General features: G+C 36.4%; 1 protein-coding gene across 4 annotated transcripts; it reads left to right on the top strand.

Annotated features, from left to right (window-relative positions):
* The first annotated feature begins 214 nt into the window (after window positions 1-214).
* Window positions 215-19,670, top strand: LOC114057402 (COBW domain-containing protein 1-like). 4 transcript variants are annotated; one of them, XR_003571219.1, is made up of 15 exons: window positions 215-357; window positions 1,393-1,479; window positions 2,344-2,440; window positions 3,644-3,735; window positions 5,427-5,486; window positions 6,527-6,564; window positions 9,427-9,473; window positions 10,235-10,321; window positions 11,081-11,125; window positions 12,455-12,511; window positions 14,361-14,412; window positions 16,366-16,434; window positions 16,537-16,602; window positions 18,340-18,450; window positions 19,140-19,670. XR_003571219.1 is itself a non-coding variant. In XM_027883658.1 (15 exons), the coding sequence occupies exons 1-15, from the start codon at window positions 234-236 to the stop codon at window positions 19,211-19,213; spliced, it is 1,125 nt and encodes a 374-aa protein (XP_027739459.1). In that variant the 5' UTR covers window positions 215-233; the 3' UTR covers window positions 19,214-19,670. The 4 variants fall into 4 exon arrangements, 3 of the variants coding, with proteins under 3 accessions (XP_027739459.1, XP_027739465.1, XP_027739474.1); XM_027883658.1 differs by having other exon boundaries at window positions 18,321-18,450; XM_027883664.1 differs by lacking the exon at window positions 5,427-5,486 and having other exon boundaries at window positions 18,321-18,450.
* The last annotated feature ends 1,626 nt before the right edge of the window (window positions 19,671-21,296 follow it).

The raw sequence follows: 21,296 nt of genomic DNA, 5'->3' as shown, positions 1-21,296 counted from the left end.
AGTCAGGGAGGCGGGACTAGATGCTCCTCTGCGGGAACACATGCTCCACTGCAGCCCCTCCCACCCCGACCCACTCCGTGTGCCTAACCCGACAAGCCTCCTCCTGGCACCGCACCGCCCCTTGTGCGCCTGCGCGGCAGAGCCCGGCGGGGGCGGGGCCGCCGTGGGGGCGTGACGGCAGGCGGATGACATCATCATTGTCGCGGACGGGCGGACCGGGCCCGGTGGCTCCCATGGAGGACGAGGAGTGCCCCGAGCTGGTGCCGATCGGCGGCGCGGGACAGGCCGAGCCCGGCCCCGGCCCCGGCCCTGGCCCCGCCAGCAGGATCCCGGTGACGATCATCACGGGGTACCTGGGTGAGCAGCGCGAGGGGCGCACGGCGGGGACCGCATGCGGGCGGGGAAGCTCCGAGCGAGGCCGGGGCTGCGGCGCGGCCGGCAGGAGGGATAGGGGCCCGCAGCCGAGGAGGGCAGCGCGGGGCCCTTCTACAGCCACGAGCGTGTTTGCGGGACGATTTTGAGCTCTGCATTTAGCACCTCATGTTCACGGTTCACCTCGTTCAGATCGCGATTGGCAAATGGCTTTTGGACAGCCTTAACGTCAGGGTGGTGTAACATGTCTGGCTCGATTAAGTGCAGGCTGAATTGTAGTCTGAAAAGGTGAGGTTCGGCGTCCCTCCCTCAGACCAACGCTGCTACTGTGAGCTACACAGTCGCGGTTATGGACGGTAAGGATCTGGTTAAATTTAGGATCGCCAGCACTTTTCTGATGCTGCATCACGCTCTTTCAGGAAAACCCTAAGGGCAGGGAAAGAAGATTGCCTTACCAAATTCCCTTAGTTGTGATGATCGTCCAGTTTGGACTGGATGATCGCTGCCAACCCTAACAATTCTGTGATATTGTGCGCCCGGAACGCACAAGATGTGCGGATGGAACTGCTGGTAAGGTGGTATTGCGGAGGTTATGTGTTGTGTGTTTAACAATGTTCTGTTTAAAGGCAGTGGCACATTTGTGATTATTGACGACAGAAGCTTTGGTCAGAAAAGGCAACGGGAGGGAGAAAATTAAGTGTGCCTTTTGTTAAGAGAGAACACGAAGTTAGTTTTTAAGGAAAAGACTGTCTAGCTGGTAGGGGACTTTAGGTTTATCAAGAACTGACACTTAGTGAATGGAAAACAATGGATCGTTTAAGACTGAGATTTAATGGGCTCCCTGAGGTCAAATATCTCTACAAAATAATTTCTAATAGAATGTAGGATACTAGAATGTAAACTAATATTTCAGAAGAGATTTGCCTGAAGTGTACATGCGCATAACAGTATTTGTTTTTTATTTGAAAATTTAATATTTTTTTTCTCCTGCATTTTAATAGAATATGATCTATGTTCTAGGAGCTGGGAAAACCACTCTTCTAAATTACATACTGACAGAACAGCACAATAAAAGAATAGCAGTTATACTGAATGAATTTGGAGAAGGTATGTAAACATGCAGAAACCCCCTTTTTTTTTTTTCCCCACAAAATGACAAGTATAGAAAATTGCAGGAAATCAAGACCATTGTAATTTGAAATCCATTAATGAAATTATTAATACACTCCATAGTTTTCAGAAGGGTAGAAAGTCTTTTTGGTGGTGTTCATAAAACAGTGCTATGCATTAATCTGTTTTGCACTTAAATTCAGGCCCTCAGAGTAAAGTAAGTTAATATTGTTGGACGTGCTGTACCTCCATGTGTCCAACCCAGTTTCAAGCAAATGGAAATTAAATTAACGTGGTGGTAGATAATATTTTCTTTTGTTTCCTTTCCCCTCAGCTATTTACAGATCACAAATTATCTTAGACCAAGAAATGGGGAGATGTGTGCTTGGTGTCTATGGTTCTTTGGATTCTTTGCTTTCAGGATTTTTAATTGCTATGGCTGTGATTTCCTGTCTGTGCCATAGTCAGCATTGCTTACAGTTTGCACTGTGTTGGTGCTGGGCTCTTTATTTGTTTAAGATGCAAGCTGCTTTTCTGGTCCTGGAGCCTAAAATAAAATGTAGAGACAGCCTTTATTTGATACAGAGGCACTGGCTAAATTCCCTTTCTTTTAGCAAAGTTTGTGGCACTTACGATGTACCATCGTTTTGATCTTTGTAGAACCAACTTTACCTTGGCTTTTAAGTTTGTCATAAAGTGGAAAATACTAATTTCTGAAAAACATGTCAGAAACATGGTCTTAGAAGAAAAGAATATAATTCAAGAGTAGAAATGTGTACCAACTTGAATCTTTTTCTCTCTCTTACAGGCATTGTCATGCAAGATTGTAGATTAAAAATATAGTACTACTTGTATTTTCAGGAAGTGCCTTGGAGAAATCTCTGGCAATCAGTCAAGGGGGAGAACTCTACGAAGAATGGCTGGAGCTCAGAAATGGCTGCCTGTGCTGTTCGGTGAAGTAAGGAACTTGTTTTACAAGTTCTTACAGTGAGTCTTGGGGGGAATTGAGGAAAGGAGAAGATATACAGGGTTTGGTTCCTAAAACTGATGGTGGTATTGACTGAGACTTCTTTTGTCAGATGAAACAAGAATTGGAATTAGGGAGATAGGAATTTATTTCCCTTTGCTGCCTTACTGATGTGGAGTTAGTGTCTATTAGAAAACTAATCCAAATACCAATGCATACACTATTGGGGTATTGTAGAGTAGAGAGCTGTCCCTCTTCTCTTAGTATTATGTGCTTCCATATAGAGAGGTAAAGATTCAAGGAGGCTGGAATTAGGACTCAAGTTTCCCAGTTCTCACGTTAAATACTTACCCTGTGTTTCTTTCTCTGTACGGTGGTTAATACTTGAATATTGTATACATCAGAAGGGGTGAATGGAGAACCTTTCGTGACCTAATGAAACACAATATTCAAAATTGTAAGCAGATGGTCGTGTTAAAAAGCAGGAGAGTATTTGTTTCTTTGGCATGTTTTTTATCCTGTTTGTTTGAATGCTAGATTGTTTGTGCTAACCTTATTATAATAAAGGCCTGTTTGTCCTGAAAATTTGGAAGAATTGGTCCTATGCCTAAACTGATAATAGGTAATAAGTGGAAAACAGAAGACCTTATTGCATTGTGTTCTGCTGGGGTGTAAGGAAGGGTACTATTGCTACTATGTTCTGTATACATTGTTTCTTTTATATAAAATGCTATAAATTTCTGCTTCAGGCTGACTTCATCAGCTGCGATTGCACATCTTAATTTTGCTGTAGGTGAGATGGAGAGGTGGGAAGAAGAGCATGGTTCAGTTCCACATTATCCCTTTTTTCTGTAATCTAGTTACCAACCCAAATATATTACATACCTACACAGGACCCTACTGTCCTTTACAGAGTATTCAGTGTTTGAAAATAAATCTTCATTTGAGTCCCCTTTATTATGCCTGGTGGGAATAGGCAAATACTATTTTCAGACTAGAATAAAACAGAAAACTAAAATTTGCCTAATATTTGAGCAGCAGTATGATGACTAAATTTTCATTGTAGATTGTAAGTCCTGACTCAGGACTTTGGCTTTGATGATACTAACACTATGTTCTGCATCAGAAGATGCATGTTAATGCATGTTGTAGCTTGTTTTCTCTGTTCTTAGGTTTAATTGTTTCTTCTTACAGGGACAATGGTGTGAAGGCTATTGAGAACTTGATGCAAAGGAGAGGAAAATTTGACTATATATTGTTAGAAACAACTGGTTTGGCAGATCCAGGTAGTTCACATTATGGCTTTCATAACCATAATTATTCTGTTTTTATGGTATGTTTATTTGCCCACCAGTCAGTTCACTTTGCAAAATGTAATATAAAGTGGTGAGTTGTCAGGCATATATGCTTTGATTGCTGTATAGACTCCAGTGAATTGGATAAGGGCAGATGTGGGGTTGTGGATGGGTTGCTTAGTTGTGTTTTGTTTTGTTTAACTTGCTCCAGATTGACTCTAAAGCTTAACAGAAATCCAGTCTCTCTTCAAGAGAAGACATTGGTCTTAGAGAAAAGGAGCACTCTCTGAAACTAGTAGTTTTCAGTAAACTTTTAATGTTCTATGTTGCTCCTTTAAAAATATAAATTGTTACCATCTAATGTATTGTTACACTGTTTGTGATAGGCCATATATTTTGTGAAGTCCTAAAATACAGTGTGAAACAGACCAATACATTCTTCTTACAGAGCAGTAATACATTTTGCAAAGTTTTTGTTTATTGTTTAGTGATATTTATTATAAAGAGGTGTTTAAACTTAAGCTCATGTTAATAATAGCTATCTAAAACAATTTTATCCAAACCGTCCCAATTAAAAATGTGTTGTTGATGGAGAGTGAAGGAAATTCTTATCAGAAATCCGATTGTTTCTGCTTTAGGAGACTGATGCTTTTCAACTATTTAGAATAGTTGTCATGGTAAAGTAATTTTCTTCAAAAGACAGGACATTGATTTGGCCTCTGTTACACACAAATTCCTTTTGAGTCAAATTGGAAAACTATTAAGTGTTTTGAAAAAAAAATCAATAGATATCAGAAAACCATTACATGTTGTAGCCCTTGCTATATCTTGCATGAGTAAGCACTGTGAACAACTGACAGGTATTTGGTGTTGATACAGAGTGATGTTTGGAGGACTGTGTCTTACCACTTCAGGTAGGCAGTTTTAGGTGTTGGAATGACTTTAGTTACTGATTTTATTTTATTTTTTTCTTCTGACATGTTCAATAGTCTTAGCCTGATGGGACTTTGAGCAACCTGGTCTAGTAGAAGGTGTCCCTGCCCATGGCAGAGGAATTGGAATTAGAATCTGCTTTGCAGGGCTATTTTAGCAGAAAACAGGAGTAGCATACTCCTAGGCCATGTGTAATCCACAGGTGTCAGGTCACAGATTCCAGGTCTTTGATAAATGTGGTCCCAGTTGTCCAAATACTCACTGATTCTTTTTGTCTCCTGATTTGTCAATTTAATATTTTCAATTTTACAAGTTACTGTATAAAAAAAGACAGAGCACTACATTATTCATTATTCAGAAGCGCCTCATCTGCATGGAAATTCAGTGGGTATCTTCCTTTTGGCTGGTGGGGTGGGAGTGGAGGTATGTGTCTCTGTGCCATGACCTAGAAACAGTAGCTGAAAGATGAAAAAGGGAAGTACAGAATATTTAGAAATGAGGAAGATTTAATGATATTTAAAGCTTTTTGTAGTCATAGCTGTGGATGTGCACACCAGTGCAATGCTTTGGTAGCTTTTGTTAGGCTCAAATGTGTGGCTTGACACAGGTTACTTGACATCTGTGATGCTTTCTGAGTTTGAAGAGAGTGATTTCAAGTACGGCACTACAAATACAGTTTTTCTATGAAATGTCTACATGGTGGTAGCTTACTGGAAAATCTGCATCTGAATGTGTATTGCACTTTTTAGGAGCTGTGGCCTCCATGTTCTGGGTTGATTCTGAACTGGGAAGTGACATATATCTTGATGGTAAGAAGTGCAAGCTTGTTTTCCTATATATTTGCATTCCATTTGATGTAATCTTAGAATTTAAGGCAAGGTTTAAGAAAATGTTTGAAATGCATGAACTTGTTTCCAGATCATCTGATTTGACCACAGAGATACCCTTGCTTATTCTGACGCTTGTTTGTCTCCTTGACAAGATGTTTCAGTTTTCTAAATCAAACAAAGTTTTGTAGTGCTTCACTAGGGGATCAGATATGGAGAGATCGTGGTTGTCTCTTGATCCTCATTAGCTAGATGTTATAAAAAATTATTTATGAGTAATATTAAAGCATGCTTTATTCCTTTTTCTTACTTCCCCCCCCCCCCAATGCAATGTTTCCTAAATTACTTCCTTTTTTTTTCTGAACTCGTGACTTGTCAACATCTGGATGCTTTTGCCTTTTGTTTTTTTGCTTTCTCTGCCTACTGGACTCTTGTTAGCTCTAGTATTTGCTGTGTTTCAATAAAAAACTGTATTTACTGAAATATAAATCATCCTGTATGTAGTTAAAGGGCATTTTTTTAATGTAGGAAAAAAAAATGAATTTTTGGCTTAAACAAATGTCCTACTAATGCTTTGGTCAGTCTGTAAAATACCCATTTATCCAAGGAAGGAAACATTGAGTTGAAAAAGAAAGAGCTTCCTAAATTTCTACCAGAGACTTGCAAATTCCTGGTCACTTAGAATCAAAATATCTGCACACCACAGTCAGTCCTCTTAATTTGTTTCAATATCCTGTAAAAACATACCTCTGCCAGTCTTCTGTTGTGGAAAAAGAGGCATCCCCTTTGCGAGAATTTATCTCACCTGGTTTTGTAGATATTTTGTTACCACAGATATGAGTGACAAATAAAAAAATATTTGGGTGACGAGTCTAATGTTCAGATACTTTCAATGCTTCCATTTTATTATAACCAATTGTTAGTGTCCTGGTGTTGTTTCTTTTGTATAAGAAGCTTACAAGTTGTTTAAACTGTCACCTGCTTTCAGCACATTTCCATTCCGCTTTAATATTTTCTTTCAGGAATTTTATGTGTTGTTGACGCAAAGCATGGATTGCAGGTATGTTACTGGATTTATTACATGTTTTAAAACTGTAGCATTAGAGCACTTATTGCGATAATGTTCATGTGGATGAATTAATTTTTACAGTAGCTATAATTCTTTCCTTGAATGAGGGTGTTTCATTAGTACTGTGTTTTGAATGGGGACAAGGGATTACTGATATTCAAAGGAATTTAGATTCTTACTGACACAATGTTTGCTAAGAGTTGTGAGGTTGCTAGGTACTTGGTTCCTTCTAGTTCTATCACTTCACTCAGGAATCTTGCTTTTATTCCAAATAGGCATTTGGCTTACTGTAAAAACAGTGAAAAAATTGGTCTTGCTGAGTGTCATTGGTCTATGTTAGTGAAAGGGGAGGACTAAGAACAGGCATACCAGTGTGGTAACAATTGAGTTAGGGCTTAGACTGGGAAGGGTGCTGATGAAATGGCAGTTGTGGTGAGGAGAGATGAGAGCACCAGTGTCCTGGTACTGCTTCATATGAAATGATTATTTCATTATATGGGAGCAGACAAAAAGAGCAGCCATTAGAGTAATCTGTATAAAGTATAATGTAAAAACAGACATATAGAACAGTAAGCTTGGATAACAGCAAAAATTGTGATTAAATCAAATAGTTCAACTTTTTTTATAATAGGTACATGTTAATATAGTTATTAGCAACTTAATAACTTAGGAAATGATTGGGTATTAATTTTGCAGGATTCAGAATAAAAGTAACCATAAGAAATGTTGCCTTCGTGGTATGAAAATTTCATCATGCTATGGAAGTGTTTTTAATATTTCTGCATTTTACATGGGGGAGGAGGCTGATTTGCCCTTTTAAGCAGGAACAATCTTCTCAGCTCAACTATCACAAGAAATCCAGTAATCATATCATGTCTTAGGTCAGCCCCTTTTCAGCTGAGTGCCCTCACATAAACTCGGATGTGTTTTATGACTTGCAAAAATGTTGTTGTGTTTGTCTGTCTTTTCCTGCAGTGCTGAATTGTTGTCTTGAACCAAATATAATTATGTTGCACATAGCAGCACTACATTATTACTGTTTGACAAATAATTTATAAAATATTTAAACTTTCAAGTAATATGTCAGAAACAACATGTTAATGTTTAGAAACATTCAGTTTTTCTATGTACTGTTATCCTTGACAGCTCACTGAAACCTCCTACATTATCCAGTCAGTAAGCCTGTAAAACACTGACATTTACTCAGAATAGTAGGAATTCCAGATTTTCTCAGTTATATACCAAGTAAACAACTTTTGCGTTGTATAAGGGACTTGCTAACTTGAGGAATTCCTCTGGTTGCAAAGCTTGACCTCAACAGCTGCTTGTGATTCAAAGAATTTTGAAAGCAGTACAGGTAATGATATTGAGGTAATAGGCTGCAATTTAAGTTGTCATGCTTCAGAGAACTAACTCATCAAAAGAAAAGCTGACAAATAGCCCTGTGACCAGTCAGCTAAATTGAAACTGAAGTGGTAATTGATATCATGGATTATCACTGTAATGAGTTTGTCACCCAGCAGTCTGAAAATACTCAGTTTTTTAATCGAGGGCAAACAGCTGGACAGCTTGAAGTTGCATCTGTCTACTTCCAGGACTTGACATCTCGACTACAGGCATTGTTTTTTCAGGAGAATAAGTCTGACAGCATTTAATTCAATAGAATCAATACACAGAGGATTACAAAGGAAAGGTCAGAGGAGAGGTTTCCTGAGAGACATCTTGCAGTTATGCTCTGCTTAGGCTGCGCACAATCAGGAAACGCTTTAATGTGTTTTAAGGTGACAGACTCACAGTATGCAATAATCTATTTTTGTTTTTCGAGTCAAATATATATCTATATATCTTCCATGCCATTTAATTCGACTTTCATTTGGTATTTCTGTATCTTGAAACTCAAATTTTAAAGTAATATTCCTGGTATGTTTGTAGCTGATGAAGGAACGCACAGGACTCTAGTCTTCCCAGAGGTGTAAGTGGCGAGTTGCTATTAATGTTACAGCATTGGTTTAAAGTTTTTCTTCCTCCAGATGTCTGCAAGGTTTCTATCCTGTAGATTGCTGCCTCCATGTTAGGGGGCAGAAAATAACTTGATGCTAAACCTTTGCTGCTTCAGCGTAGTCTGTTGCTGTGGCTAAATTAAATTAGGCTTTATGTTGCTAAACTTCAGGCTACTGCTTGAGATGCAGGAATTTTTCTCCCTTTCACTGATTCTTCCGTGAGGACATTAGCTTGGGCAACCAAGCAGAGCACAAAACTGCACATAATACTTAACTCCTGCAGCATGACCAGAAGCTTCTGATGTTAGGCAGACTTGCCAAGGAGTAGTGGTTTATTCATACAAACCTGGAGAAAGAGTTACCAGTTTTTGCTATCAAAGTAAAGTTTGTCAGCTTCTTCAGAGAAAAGGAATGTGATTAAAGTTATGCATATGAAATACTGTACTGCAAGCCTAACCCATTTTCAACAGATAGTTGAGGTCACAGTCATTGGTGAAACTACTGAACTTTCATTTTTTCAGATATGTTTTTTCATGGTTACTGTGTTATGGTGACTTTTTTACTTCATTGTAAAGCTGAAAAATAACTAAAATATAATACAGTTTTTCTACTCTTTAGCTTTATAATAATAAAATATTTTAGAATAGTTATCACAAAAATAATTATAAGCTTCTGTATTGGTTAATGTATAAATATACCTTTTCACCATCATTTTCAGAAAAATTATAGATGCCATCTTCCTCAATACCTTGTTGAAGAACCTCAGCTGAACTTGGTTTGACCTCCCTTAATTTCAAATGAATTTAAATGTAATTAGAATATGATTAATCCAGTTGTTTTAATTTTTATCTAGCACTTGACAGAGGAGAAGCCAGAAGGCCTTGTCAATGAAGCATCTCGGTATGGATGAAGAAATTCATTATATATATCACAGTTAGGAATTGCACTGCATAGAAGTTCATTGGGAGAGGCTTCTTTTTCTTTTATAAGGCTTTTTTCTCCTCCTTTGCTTTAAACCAAAGTAGATTGGTGTAATGAGATAGAATATAGAAAAGTGACTTCATGCTCCATTTGATCTTTTTGCCAAGACCTGATTCTTGTCCTTCAAAAGTGATGGTATTTTGCGTTAGTGAAGGGGAAACGTGTGTGAGGAGGGGAAAAAAAAATTTCATGTTAGGATCTATCTGATGCTCAAAGTAGAACTGGAGATAGAGGAATATTTTTTGATAGATGTGGAGCCACAATAATTAAGTGTAATTGTAACAACTGAAGTTTTCGTAAAGAGACTTTAAGTATCACTTTACAAAGACTGCATGCAAGAGAAATAGGAACTTCTGAAGTTGTTAGATCAGTAAGCACTTTGGAGTAGATGACATAAAAAACCCCTCTAAGCAAACAAACCACCAAAAAAATCTGAAAAAAAACACACTGAAACAAAAAATCTAGCAAGCTTTGATTTGGTCTCTTAGGACATAGAATAACACCTCAAGGAGAAGCCAGCAGTACTTTATTCATGCTCCATGATGTTCTAGCGTAATTAATGTTTGCCCTGCTGTACTAACAAAGTTCATACTATTTTTTGGGGCCGTGGGAGAGAGATGATGTTTCTGCCTTACAGATAAAGTGTTTGTTCGTATTGTCTTTTTCTTCTTAATACACAGGCAGGTTGCATTAGCTGATCTTATAATCATCAATAAAACAGATTTGGTTTCAGAGGAAGAAATGAATAAAATCAGAACATCTGTGAGGTATGAAGCTTTTGGCATAACTGTAACAGTTATTTTAATTTAAATGTAGTTAGTTACTTCTTACTGTTAGTACAGAAATTAGATCTCATATTATATTGACACATATTGTTAGCTTGTAAGGGAAAAGAGACTGCCTCTTTCTAATGGAATTTCAATACTTCTGTGTGCTTACACAGCCTTAGCAGTTTACCTGTCTAAGTGAGATTTGATCTTATTTACTAAGTACAGGCCTTTGTCTTAAGTGTCCATGCTTTTACAGTTCTGGGCAGCTGTTGCCATTTTTCAGAATTAGCATCAGAGAAAAAAAATCTGATGGTAAATACAAGTTCACTAGCAAGTGCAAAGATATATTATGGAAGTCACAGGAGCAGAAGAACCAATCTCAACCAGTCTGAATCAAATCAGTGATCAAAGACATCTTTTCCATCAATGCTATGATGAGCCATATAAAACATTAAATTTTTAAATACTTTACAGCTGTATAGTTGTTTGAAATCTGAAAGTAAAATTTTTAGACCTAGCACAGTGTATCCTGAGGAGTCTTGGGTAAGAAAACGCTGTCCTTGTTGTCAGAACTTGTAGTTTCCCAACTCTGAGGGGAAACTAATTATCTCAAACCAATTGTCTATTGGTTTGATCTACAAGTTGTTAACAGAGTTGGGGTTCTATTTTGCGTAGTGCTATCCATGGTTAACGTATTCAAGCAATATATCGTGGTTGCATTTTCATCTAACTAATGATTTTTCTGTTTTATTTTAGGTCAATAAATGGACTTGTTAAAATTCTAGAGACACAAAGATCAAGGTATTAAATGGCCAGTATTACTAGGTACTAGATCCTGCTTCTATTGTGACAGTTTTAAGTTTTCTATTAGATTAGCTTGCTTAAAGAAAAACTGTTGAATTAGAAATATTTAATTCAGTATTGATTTTATGAATAAACATCCAGATAAAAGAATTATTTTAAATAAGTAAAAATATGGTTTTTTTTTAGTTTTCCTGTTACAGACTCATGGAATGGGTCGGGTTGGAAGGGACCACAGTGGGTCATCTTGTCCCACTTCCTTGCTCAAACATGGTCATCATAGAGCACATAGAACAAGATTGTATCCAGAGGATTACTTGTAAATTCTTTAGTAAATGACACATAATGTCTCTTCCATCATTGGACATTCCAAAAGTGAATTAAGCACAAAATTAACTTATTGGAATGTTATTTGAGAACATATCCTTTTTAATTAGGGGGGTTTGTCCCTCAAAAGCCCACATTTAAAAGAGACTAATATAGCACTTTCTTGAGAGTTTCAGTATGATTTTTCAGAAAGCTGCTGAGAACAAACAACTGGCACTGAACTTGTCATGAATTTTACACAGGAATTGTTTACATTGTATTACATTATAAATCTTTTATCTTAGAAACTGCTTTGTAAAACTACTGTTGAATGTAAAAGTTAATAATTCTGGCTGTGATCTGGAGGTGGCTTTTTTAAACCTCTCATGTTCTTTTTATTGAGCCACATGCCATTAATTGCATTTGATAAGCTATCAGTTCCTTTTAGCAGTGAAACCTATAGTCTGTATTTCTTTGTAAAAAATCAGTTTCTTATGCAAGTTTATACATAGCTGTTCTTACAAGCAAATATGATCAAACTTGTCTGTTCTGTATTACATTTTTCATTTGGCTGTTTAAGAATTTAGAATTGAAATTCCATTTAGTAGCACTTACCTCATATAGTTATTTCAGTTTTCTTTGCTAACAGTGTGTCAGTATAAGCTACATATATTACAGGGGTTTGTGTCTTGAGAGGCTCAGGGTTCCTTTTCTCATTTAGGGAAAATCAGGGGTTTTTTCAGGCATGCAGTGTAAGGGATTTCTTGGAAAGAATTTGTATTTTCCTGTATTTTAAAAAATTTTGTTTCTGTACTTACTGTGGAAATAAACACAGCATTTCCTCATAGGAAACAGTACCAACCATGGACATCCCAAAAATAAGGCTAAGTATGTATGGCATTAGTCTGATAGACAGGAAAACAAACATAAGCTTAAGTGAACCCCTTTAAAAATTATTATTTAAGTATACGTGATATTTAAACACATCCAAAATACAAAGCTTTTGTTTTTCCCTCTGTTTAGAGTTGATCTCTGCCATGTCTTGGACCTACATGCCTTTGACAGTTTATGTGGAATAAGGTAGGGTGATAATTTTGCTGTCTTCTATTAGAAATAATAACCATTGTATAAATACATGCATGAAACAGGCACCCTCAAATCCTGGCTTAAATTCACATCTTAGTTTTTGTTAAAAATTCTAGTTTAGTCACTTCTTATAGTGACATCTTGATGACCTGGAGGCCTCCTTAGATTTCACAGAAAAGAATGACAAACTGAGGTTCCACAGCAAACAGAGGCACTGCAAATGCTTCTTAGTGTGTTCCATGCTCCATTTTTTTAATGCCAACTGCGTGCTTCAGCATGTTGGATTGGTGCAAAAGGAAAATTGGAAGTAAGGAAAAAGAGGTTTCTGTTCATTTGTGTGGTTAAATTGTCCAGCAAAGGGATTGAGAAGTACTGGAGCAATCATAAAAGGAACGAATATGCAGCTGAGGGCAGTATTAGCTTCATTTTTCCTCCTAGATACAGACTGTTCACTTCAGGTAAGAGAATGTAGCCACTTCCTTATTCACAGAAGGGAGAAGTTGCAGGACATGCAAGTTAGTAATTTCTAGTAGATAAGATGCTTATGAGATTTGCCTGTGAACTGGTGCAGTACTGTCCCAAGTGATAGGCTTTTTTTTTTCCCTGCTTTTTTTTTTTTCCTGATGTGGGCTTTTGTCTGATCAGTGAAAAGTAGTGTTTGTTTCTTTTGAGCTCCTTAAATGGCCTAAAGGCAGCATCAGGGAAGTTACAGACTAGGCATCCAAAAGAAAGGAAGGCCAATATATACTTTAAGGGCAATAGATAAATATTAGTTTGTAAGCCAGATCATAAACCCGTGTCCTGAGTTATTATAATGAGTCAGCTAACTAAGTTGACTCATCCTAGAGCCACACAACAGGAATAAAGCAGTAAGAAGGTGTGAACCAGAGAAGAATTGCTCTTGATAATGGGCAGTTGACAGTTGGATCTGATTACCTGTAATATTAGGTGGTGGTCTGCAAGGTTTACTAGGAAATGCTGCACTCTACAAATCTGAGAAAGTCCTTAAATAGCTGACAAAAAAACCCAAACCTTTCTTGCTTTCCTCACTCTAGTCTTGTCTCATATCTCATTTCTTAGTTCCTTTAGAGATTCTTGATATTTTGGATTAAAACAAAGGAAACACTCTAAAATGTCAGCATTTAAAGACACATTCTGAAAGCACCAAGAATGTTGTAGACTGCTTAAATGAAGTTCCATTTATTTTATGTTTGAACTCTGTACAGCAAAATTGCTTACCCTGGTATCGGTTCATAAATACAGAACCAGTACACTAATGAAATGTTCTTTCAACTGCATACTGCAGTAAGGATTTCTGCCAGCATAGCAGACAGGATAACATCTGATCAGTGTGTCTGTACTGGTAGAACCTGGCAGTCTGTACATCCCCTGAAGTTACAGGAAACAGATCAAGAATTCTGGGTTCTGTAGAGGGCAGTATGAGAAGGCAGCAGCAAAGCAAGGAAGATGCGAGAATTAGGAATGCGAAATGTTACTTCAGTAACAGAGAGTGCCTTTTTTCCCCACCATTAAAGCTTCTTAAATTTTACAATAATCAAATTAGAAGGAAGCATTTTGCACGAAGGAGCATCAAGGGTGACGCTGTTTATATTTTAAAAGAACCTAGTTTTCTAACCCAAATAGTTAACTATATCAAAAAAATATAATCAAACATTTTCATTTTGAGAATAAAATGGAATTAACAGTTGAAGCTTTTTCTGAGGATATAGTCTATTTTTGATACTCTAGTTTTGTTCTGCAATACTGGAGTTTTTAAAATGTTGAAATAATGACACTTTGCCCACCTTACTCAGATGTGACATTTAACTTTACTTATTTTCAGTTTGCAGAAGAAGCTTGAGTATGTAAAGACAACACACGCACATTTGGATAAGGTAATTACCAAAAATACTGCTTCCATGTGTTTGTAATAACAAGGTTGTTCAGGGTAATTGCAAGCTTTGCATGCTAACTGTGGTACCTTTTCAGAAGGCTTCAGTTAGGAAGTAATGTGTTGTAACATATTTGGAAGATTACTTAGGACACATAAAAGAATGTGCTTTGTTTTAGACAAGATTCTAAATGGCTATATTGTCTTACTTTCAAAAACAGCATAGGGGCTTTCACTGCTACAGTCAGTTTCATTATTCATTGACTCACATGGTGGGTGTTACTAAAATAAATAGGACTACTCTTTTGAATATTTATAGAAACAAAGCCTTAATTTGTAGCAGTCTTTATCTTGCAGGTTTTCTGTCCAAAACAAAATCTTGTGATTGAATTGTGAGTCATAGTCCTCCCTGGGGTATCCCCAGATGGGTGGGGTTCCCCCATAGGTAACAGTCCCTTCAGGAGCTGCAAAAAAATAAAACCTTTTATTTTTGTAAGTTATCTTAAAAAAGGTGTGCTTTCCTTCTAGGAAGTTCCTATGAATAAATTTAATTTTAAGGTTAAAATATGATGCATATACAATGCCTGCATTTTTCTTTTTGAACTGCAGATCTTGACTGTGAAGTTACTAGTCTTGAAAACAGGAAAAGACAAGTATCATCTCCTTTTGGAATTAAAGATTAAATATAAAATCAGTTTCATGCTTAACTATAATTGCTACTATGACAGTTTTATGTTCATAGTTTTTATTTCATTAGTAGTCTTAAATATGCTCAGTTATAGAGTCTTAATAGATCCCTAAAGTAGTTAAAAAAGTTAGGTAGAAGCCCTCCTGAATGTTATGAGTTATAGCATCCTTGTGTTATTAAAGAGGTTAATTTTGTTGTGTGGAGCCATTCAATCAGTAGGAAACAGTGAGAGTTCATTGTTACTATCTGTATTTATTTTAACACCCACATATTTAAGATTATTATTGAGACAGATGAGGCATAAATGAGAGTAGAACACCTCTCATGGTAGGCTGCGAGTCCTTGTTAGCTGATAGAGTGTGCTTATTATCTTCTTGTGGAAGGTCAACAGAAGCAAACTGCACTATGTGTGGAGCATGTGAACTTCTGTTGTGTTTTGAAGCTGCTCTTGTGTTGGCTCTTGGAGGTTCGTTTAGATTACTTTACTTGGTCATTAGATAAACATTTGCTGCTTGTTGCTTTTATTCTTTTTCCTTAATTTAGATAAGTTGTCTGAAAGTAATTGAAAGAATTTTAAGTTGTACTGAAAATAATTCTCTCTTCTTCCATGTCATTGAGAGGTTATAGTGACAAAAATAAGACACGTTATATTTTTTTTTAAATAAATTGTTATTTTAAACTACATGTTTTATTTTCATATTCTCTTTTGAAAATAATTAGTCCTGAGCAGTAAGCCAGTGGTTGCTTTGGAACAAAACATAACTTCAGACATGTTAATTTTCTGAATCTATCCCTACATAATCTGTTTATAAAAAGCTGTTCATAACAGGCAAGTACAGATGGATGAAAATTATCTTGATTATTTTTTGTCTGATAGAATTGTGATGAAGATCAGTATGCCAAGAAAATAGCATTCTTATCCATAGCATTCTTATCATTTGAAAGAGAGAGCTTCTTAGCCTCCAAGAATTAAAATTCTTAGTCTTTCTTTGAGAATGAACATCAGCTCCAGCATCATAGAAGCTGATGGCATTTAACTATTGAAAGTATTGCATATGCCCATTGAGTGCACACCCAAACAAGTAATAAAAGATAGAGTATAATTTAGAAAATTAGACCAGAACAGAAATATTTTTTTTTATATTTGACATGGCTGTATAGTTGCTACTTTTTATGAGGCCAAGTTATAAAGAACACCTTTTGAAATTACTGTAATGAGATGTTTATTCAGTTTAATAAGTAACAATAAGTGGATCTTTCAATTTGCAGGCTATAACTACAGTAACATTTGAAGTTCCAGGAAATATAAAAGAAGAAAACTTAAATCTCTTTATTCAGGTAAGTAGTAGTGCATCACTGTCAACTGAAAAAATCATTGTGGCTTTTTGTAGGTGTCATCCAATTCTATTTCGTTTATGAAAACAACATTTCTTTTCATAGAATCTTCTGTGGGAGAAGAATATGAAAAATAAGACTGGGTGCACCATGGATGTCATAAGACTTAAGGTTAGTCAGAAATTATCAGCTGCTTTTTGTGCTTTTCCTCATTACTAAAAAAACTGAAGCTGCAGTGTTCTGTCAATTCCAGACCTTTCAAAGGTGTTACTGGATCACTGTAGCAGAGCACATGAAGTAGGGAATAGCTAGTTGTCATTGTTCCAGGGACAGCTCAGAAGGAGATAGCTGGCATAAAAGCCATTTATTGATCCTACTTGGTTTGGATGGACAGGGCAGATATACAGTCCAAACATCAGTGGCAGAGTTAATAATCAAGACATGGTTATATCACTTTTCATTTTTCACCTCCATTCCTTTGAAAGATTCCAACCATCTCATATATTTAGGTTTTGGATACCAAAGATTGATTTTATAGATTTTTACATGTAATTATGGTTATTGCAATAATATGCAGAAGTTGAATTTGGCATAATGTAGGAGTGCAATACTAGTTGCGATCTATACTTAACAACTTCTTACAATATTATCAGGCTGTAGTTGTAAAGATGCAGATTGAGAGAAGTAGAGGTGACAATACAGGATTAGCTGTCGTTTTCCTTATACCAAGCAGCCAAGTAAATAGTTAAAAAATGAGAATCAAGTCAGTCATTTGGTAGGCTGTAAGAAATAAAAGAAAGTATTCTCTGGTTTGTTTCCTGAGAAGACTTGTGCATCATAGATAGCCACATATTTCGTTGGAAGGCAGGTGGTTTTCTTGCTCTTTCAGCAACAAAATTAGAATATCCTTGTCTTCTCCTTCCTGACAAATAGAAGAAAATAGCCACTGATACATCTTAAGCAATCTGAAAACAGTAACGCCACATGCAAGTATGTTTTTGTTGTAATGAGCATTGGAATCAAAGTAATTCTTTAGTAAATCTGAGACCTGTGATAAGTTGTGTGCTGGCTCTGTCACAGAGCCAGCTTTGCTTTTCTGTCCCATACAGCAAAGCAAATGACCCCCAAGTAATTAATTACAAAATGGGTTCCCAAGTTCATTGCTTTTATATCTTATCTGCAGTCATAATCCTTTTGGCAGTAATAGACATAGAATTCCAACTGATAGGTCAAATACAGGCCTTTATTTATTAAATATTTTTAACCTTTTTTTCTTTAGGGGAATTATGAGACATATTTTACAGAATGTGTTCCACTTGAATATTTTAGAAAGTTTTACTATGAAGTGATGAAAACTGTTTTAATAGAACAGTTGATATGGAGGTTGATGGACTCGTTCTGACAATAATCCCTTCTAAATCTTTTACTAAATTGTTTTACTTCACTTCTTTCTCCAGTATTCAAAGACTGTATTTCAGAAAAGTTGAGCATGAGAATAATCTGAAATCAAGCATTTTTGCTCATTTTACATCATTGCTGGCAGTCAGGCTTTCATGGGCTCCCATGTCATACACCTTATATGTACTCAAGGTGATGGAGTAGCTGATGACATATTATTTTTGCCCAAGCATGCTAGGTACTGACCAAACAAGGGATAGAGGGCACAGTGTGGTGAAGTGTAGTTACTAGTCTCTAACAAAATAAGGAAGTGTGAGAATGAATGTTATGAGTAGAAGTGATGATAATACATGGTTATTTTGACTAACAGGTGCATATTGCTAGAAATATTATTCTCTGCTGGGACTAGTTTCAAAGGTTCTTTTCCCCCTCTTACACACTTTATTTTTAAAGGTTTGTTTATGTATCCTAACAGTTATTTTTCTGATAAGGGACTGGTATCTATTCAAGGCAAATCTCATCAGGTGATAGTCCAAGGTGTCCATGAGCTCTATGATCTGGAAGAGACTTCAGTAGCCTGGAAAGAAGATGAAAAGAGAACAAATAGACTTGTTCTAATTGGTAAGAGGAAATTACACATCTCCTTGTTTGGCTTTAGGAAGCTTATTTTTCACAGGCAGTGACTTGTCCAGTGAAAAGCAACCAGATTAAACTAGCCTGAATAATTGCAGTATGTTCAGCATAACCTCCAGTCAAAGTTTTATCCATCAAAACTTGCTGCAGTTTTAATATTTCAGATGAGATGGATATAGATGGTCTGTTTTAGTGACATTAAAATAAAATAAAATTCTATGTAGTTATAAATTATTTTTGCATCTTTAACGTTATTTTTAAAATCTGCAATTACAAATTGGGTGATTGGGATGGTTTGAATGAATCAAGTATTCAATAACTGTATGGAAGGTGATTGTAGCCATTAAAATGTATAAAATCAGTTTTGTTTCTGAAAAGCTGCATAGCATTGTGCTACGTTTCTATTTTTTCTTATTACTCTCTGCTTTTTGAAGTGTTTTATGATAAAAAATAACCCAGTTTTTTCCTTGTTTCCCTTACTTGTACAGCGTGAAGTCTGCTCTTGCCTTTACAATCTAAAGTTACCTTGTTATCCGCAGCCTAATTTTGTTACTGCTGTTCTCACTCATTCGTATAATAAATATTTTGTTTGCTGAGAAGACTGGCAGGTTGCTACCTGCATGCATTTTTTCTAATGCACTTTAAAATACAGTTAGATATTTTATTTCTCTTTACAGGCAGGAACTTGGACAAAGAGACCATTAAAGAAGTATTCATAGCCACTGTAAGAGAAAAGCAAGGAAACAGTTGACATCAAACTACAAAAAAGATTAAATGTCTCTTCTTAATCCCTACAATCTGTTTATGACAGAGAAGACTGAATGACATGGGATATAGCAGTTTCTCTGTCCTTTTTCAGTTTATACAAGAGTTAAACCCTGAAGTCTTCCTAAGAATCCCAGCTGACTGACTGCTTAAACATTAGCTGCTATGGTCTAGAATCAAACACAGTTCTACCATTTTGGATCTGGCTTAAGTTGTGTCAGTAACATCATGCACTTGTGCAGAAGTGCGGATAGGCAAAAGACTGTTGCTTATGCTATACATGAAATATTGTAATAGGAATATGGTAAATGTGTTTGAAGCCTAGTGCTTTCTCTAGCTGTCTTCTACTACTTGAAATAAAGCAATAGTGATTGTTGCCAGTGATGTAATCACAGTAAAAATTATTTAATGTTTACTAGTAAACTGTCTTCCATCTCTTTCCACTTGTATTGTAATTTTTTGAATGAATATTTATCCCAGATACCACTAAACCTGTTGTGTATATGAAACTAAAAATACATAGCAGAGGCTCAAGACCACGTGGAATATATGCTGTCTACGTAAAAGCTGTGAATGCAGTGTTTGGTCACATAGTCAATGGGCTGAAAGATGTAGCTGAACTCTTATGTCTTCTAGGCCATGACCCTGCCAGTTCAGGATTTGGGGGACCAGCGACAGCACATTTTCTCTATGTTGTCCAAGCTACCCTGCATGATTTGTTCTGTGACACAGCTTTGAAAACTTAGTTTGGTGTTTTTAATCTCTGAACTCATTAAAATTAAGAGTTGAACTTCCTGCCCTGTATCTTCTCCAGTATTCTTCCTTCCCCATTAACTTTAGAGGGATATTTTGACTAGAAAGCAAAATGAGTGAATACAAAAAGATAATGTGGAATTAAAAATGTTTCTAACGAAAGTACTAGGATGTGCAGTTCTGAAGAATGGAGACTTACTACAGTTCTGCATGAAAGCTTGCTGATGTCCAAATAAGTAGAAATTTGTTTTAAGGACTGGAAGTCTGTTACTTGTCCCGTACCCAGCATAAAAAAGAAAGGGGGCCATTCCCTTATCAGCAGTCTTAAAATTTTCCATTTTGCTTCTACTAAATTATATGACTTTGGAGTTTGTTTTTAAAAGAGCTGAGGAAGGAGACAATAATCTTTCGCTGTCAGGAGCTGGTGTCTCATTTGATTAAAATATTTGTCCTCTTCTAAACTTAAGATAGAGCTCTTCAGTCTCCCTGTAGATACGTAGCAGGCATGACTTCATTCCTTACATTAAAAGTAATTTTAGTGAGCGTGATGTAATTTCCAGGAACTATTTTCTCTGAACTAAAGCAAGGTAAAAAGAAATAACAACCTGCTTACAATGTTCCTTTCTGTTTAGCAGAGTTTGGTGGCATTTGAGTGAAGTGGGAATATTCCTGAGTGATACTGTGACAGTTTACCCTAGCAATTGCATCTCTTCATTTTGAAAATTAATATGTGTTCTCACACTGATATATGTTTTGGACTGCATAAATGACACAGTCCTGCATGAAAATTAGTCAAATGATTGCCATCAATCTTTTTGATTGAATAATAAGATCATATATGTGCAAAATTGTGGATAATGCATTTATATTTTTTGCTGCCATTTTTTTTAATTCTCCCATTTGTCATAGGGAAAGTAATCAAATAGCTTCTATCTTTATAAATGCCTCATGTAATTGAAGGATTCTGTTCTCTTTAGAACAATTAGTGTCTGAAGTGCCCAACTATCATTAACTTTTTGTTTGAAAAAAAGTTCAGAGATTTAGTAAGAAGAGCTTCAACCACGAGTCGCAAGGACAAAAGCTGCTGTCATATTTTAGATGCTTATATTTTAATATTTACTTACCAACCCCACCCTCCAACACACTCTAAAATTCCCACAATGACTTAATACACTGGGTTGTTCTTTTTTGTTGTTGTTGTTGCTGTAGTGAGGCATCTCTGCAGCTGGAAATTTGTATAGCTCATCTTGATGCTACTTATTCTTTCTCGCTGGGACTTTACCTGCACTACTTGCAAGTGGTAGTGGCAGAGAAGC

This window comes from Empidonax traillii, unplaced genomic scaffold, assembly GCF_003031625.1.
Source record: "Empidonax traillii isolate 1590-97213 ecotype Southwest subspecies unplaced genomic scaffold, ASM303162v1 scaffold8:size5222938, whole genome shotgun sequence".
NCBI classification, from domain to species: Eukaryota; Metazoa; Chordata; class Aves; order Passeriformes; family Tyrannidae; genus Empidonax; species Empidonax traillii.
The sequence above is the reverse complement of the archived record's forward strand: the minus strand, read 5'-3'. Positions and strand labels throughout refer to the sequence as shown.

Excerpts from the sequence above, each read along its gene's own strand:
- LOC114057402 (XM_027883658.1), top strand. The coding sequence starts at position 234 with ATGGAGGACGAGGAGTGCCCCGAGCTGGTGCCGATCGGCGGCGCGGGA. Across the intron at positions 3,736-5,426 it reads AACTGGTTTGGCAGATCCAG|GAGCTGTGGCCTCCATGTTC; the intron begins GTAGTTCACATT and ends TGCACTTTTTAG. Across the intron at positions 9,474-10,234 it reads CTTGTCAATGAAGCATCTCG|GCAGGTTGCATTAGCTGATC; the intron begins GTATGGATGAAG and ends CTTAATACACAG.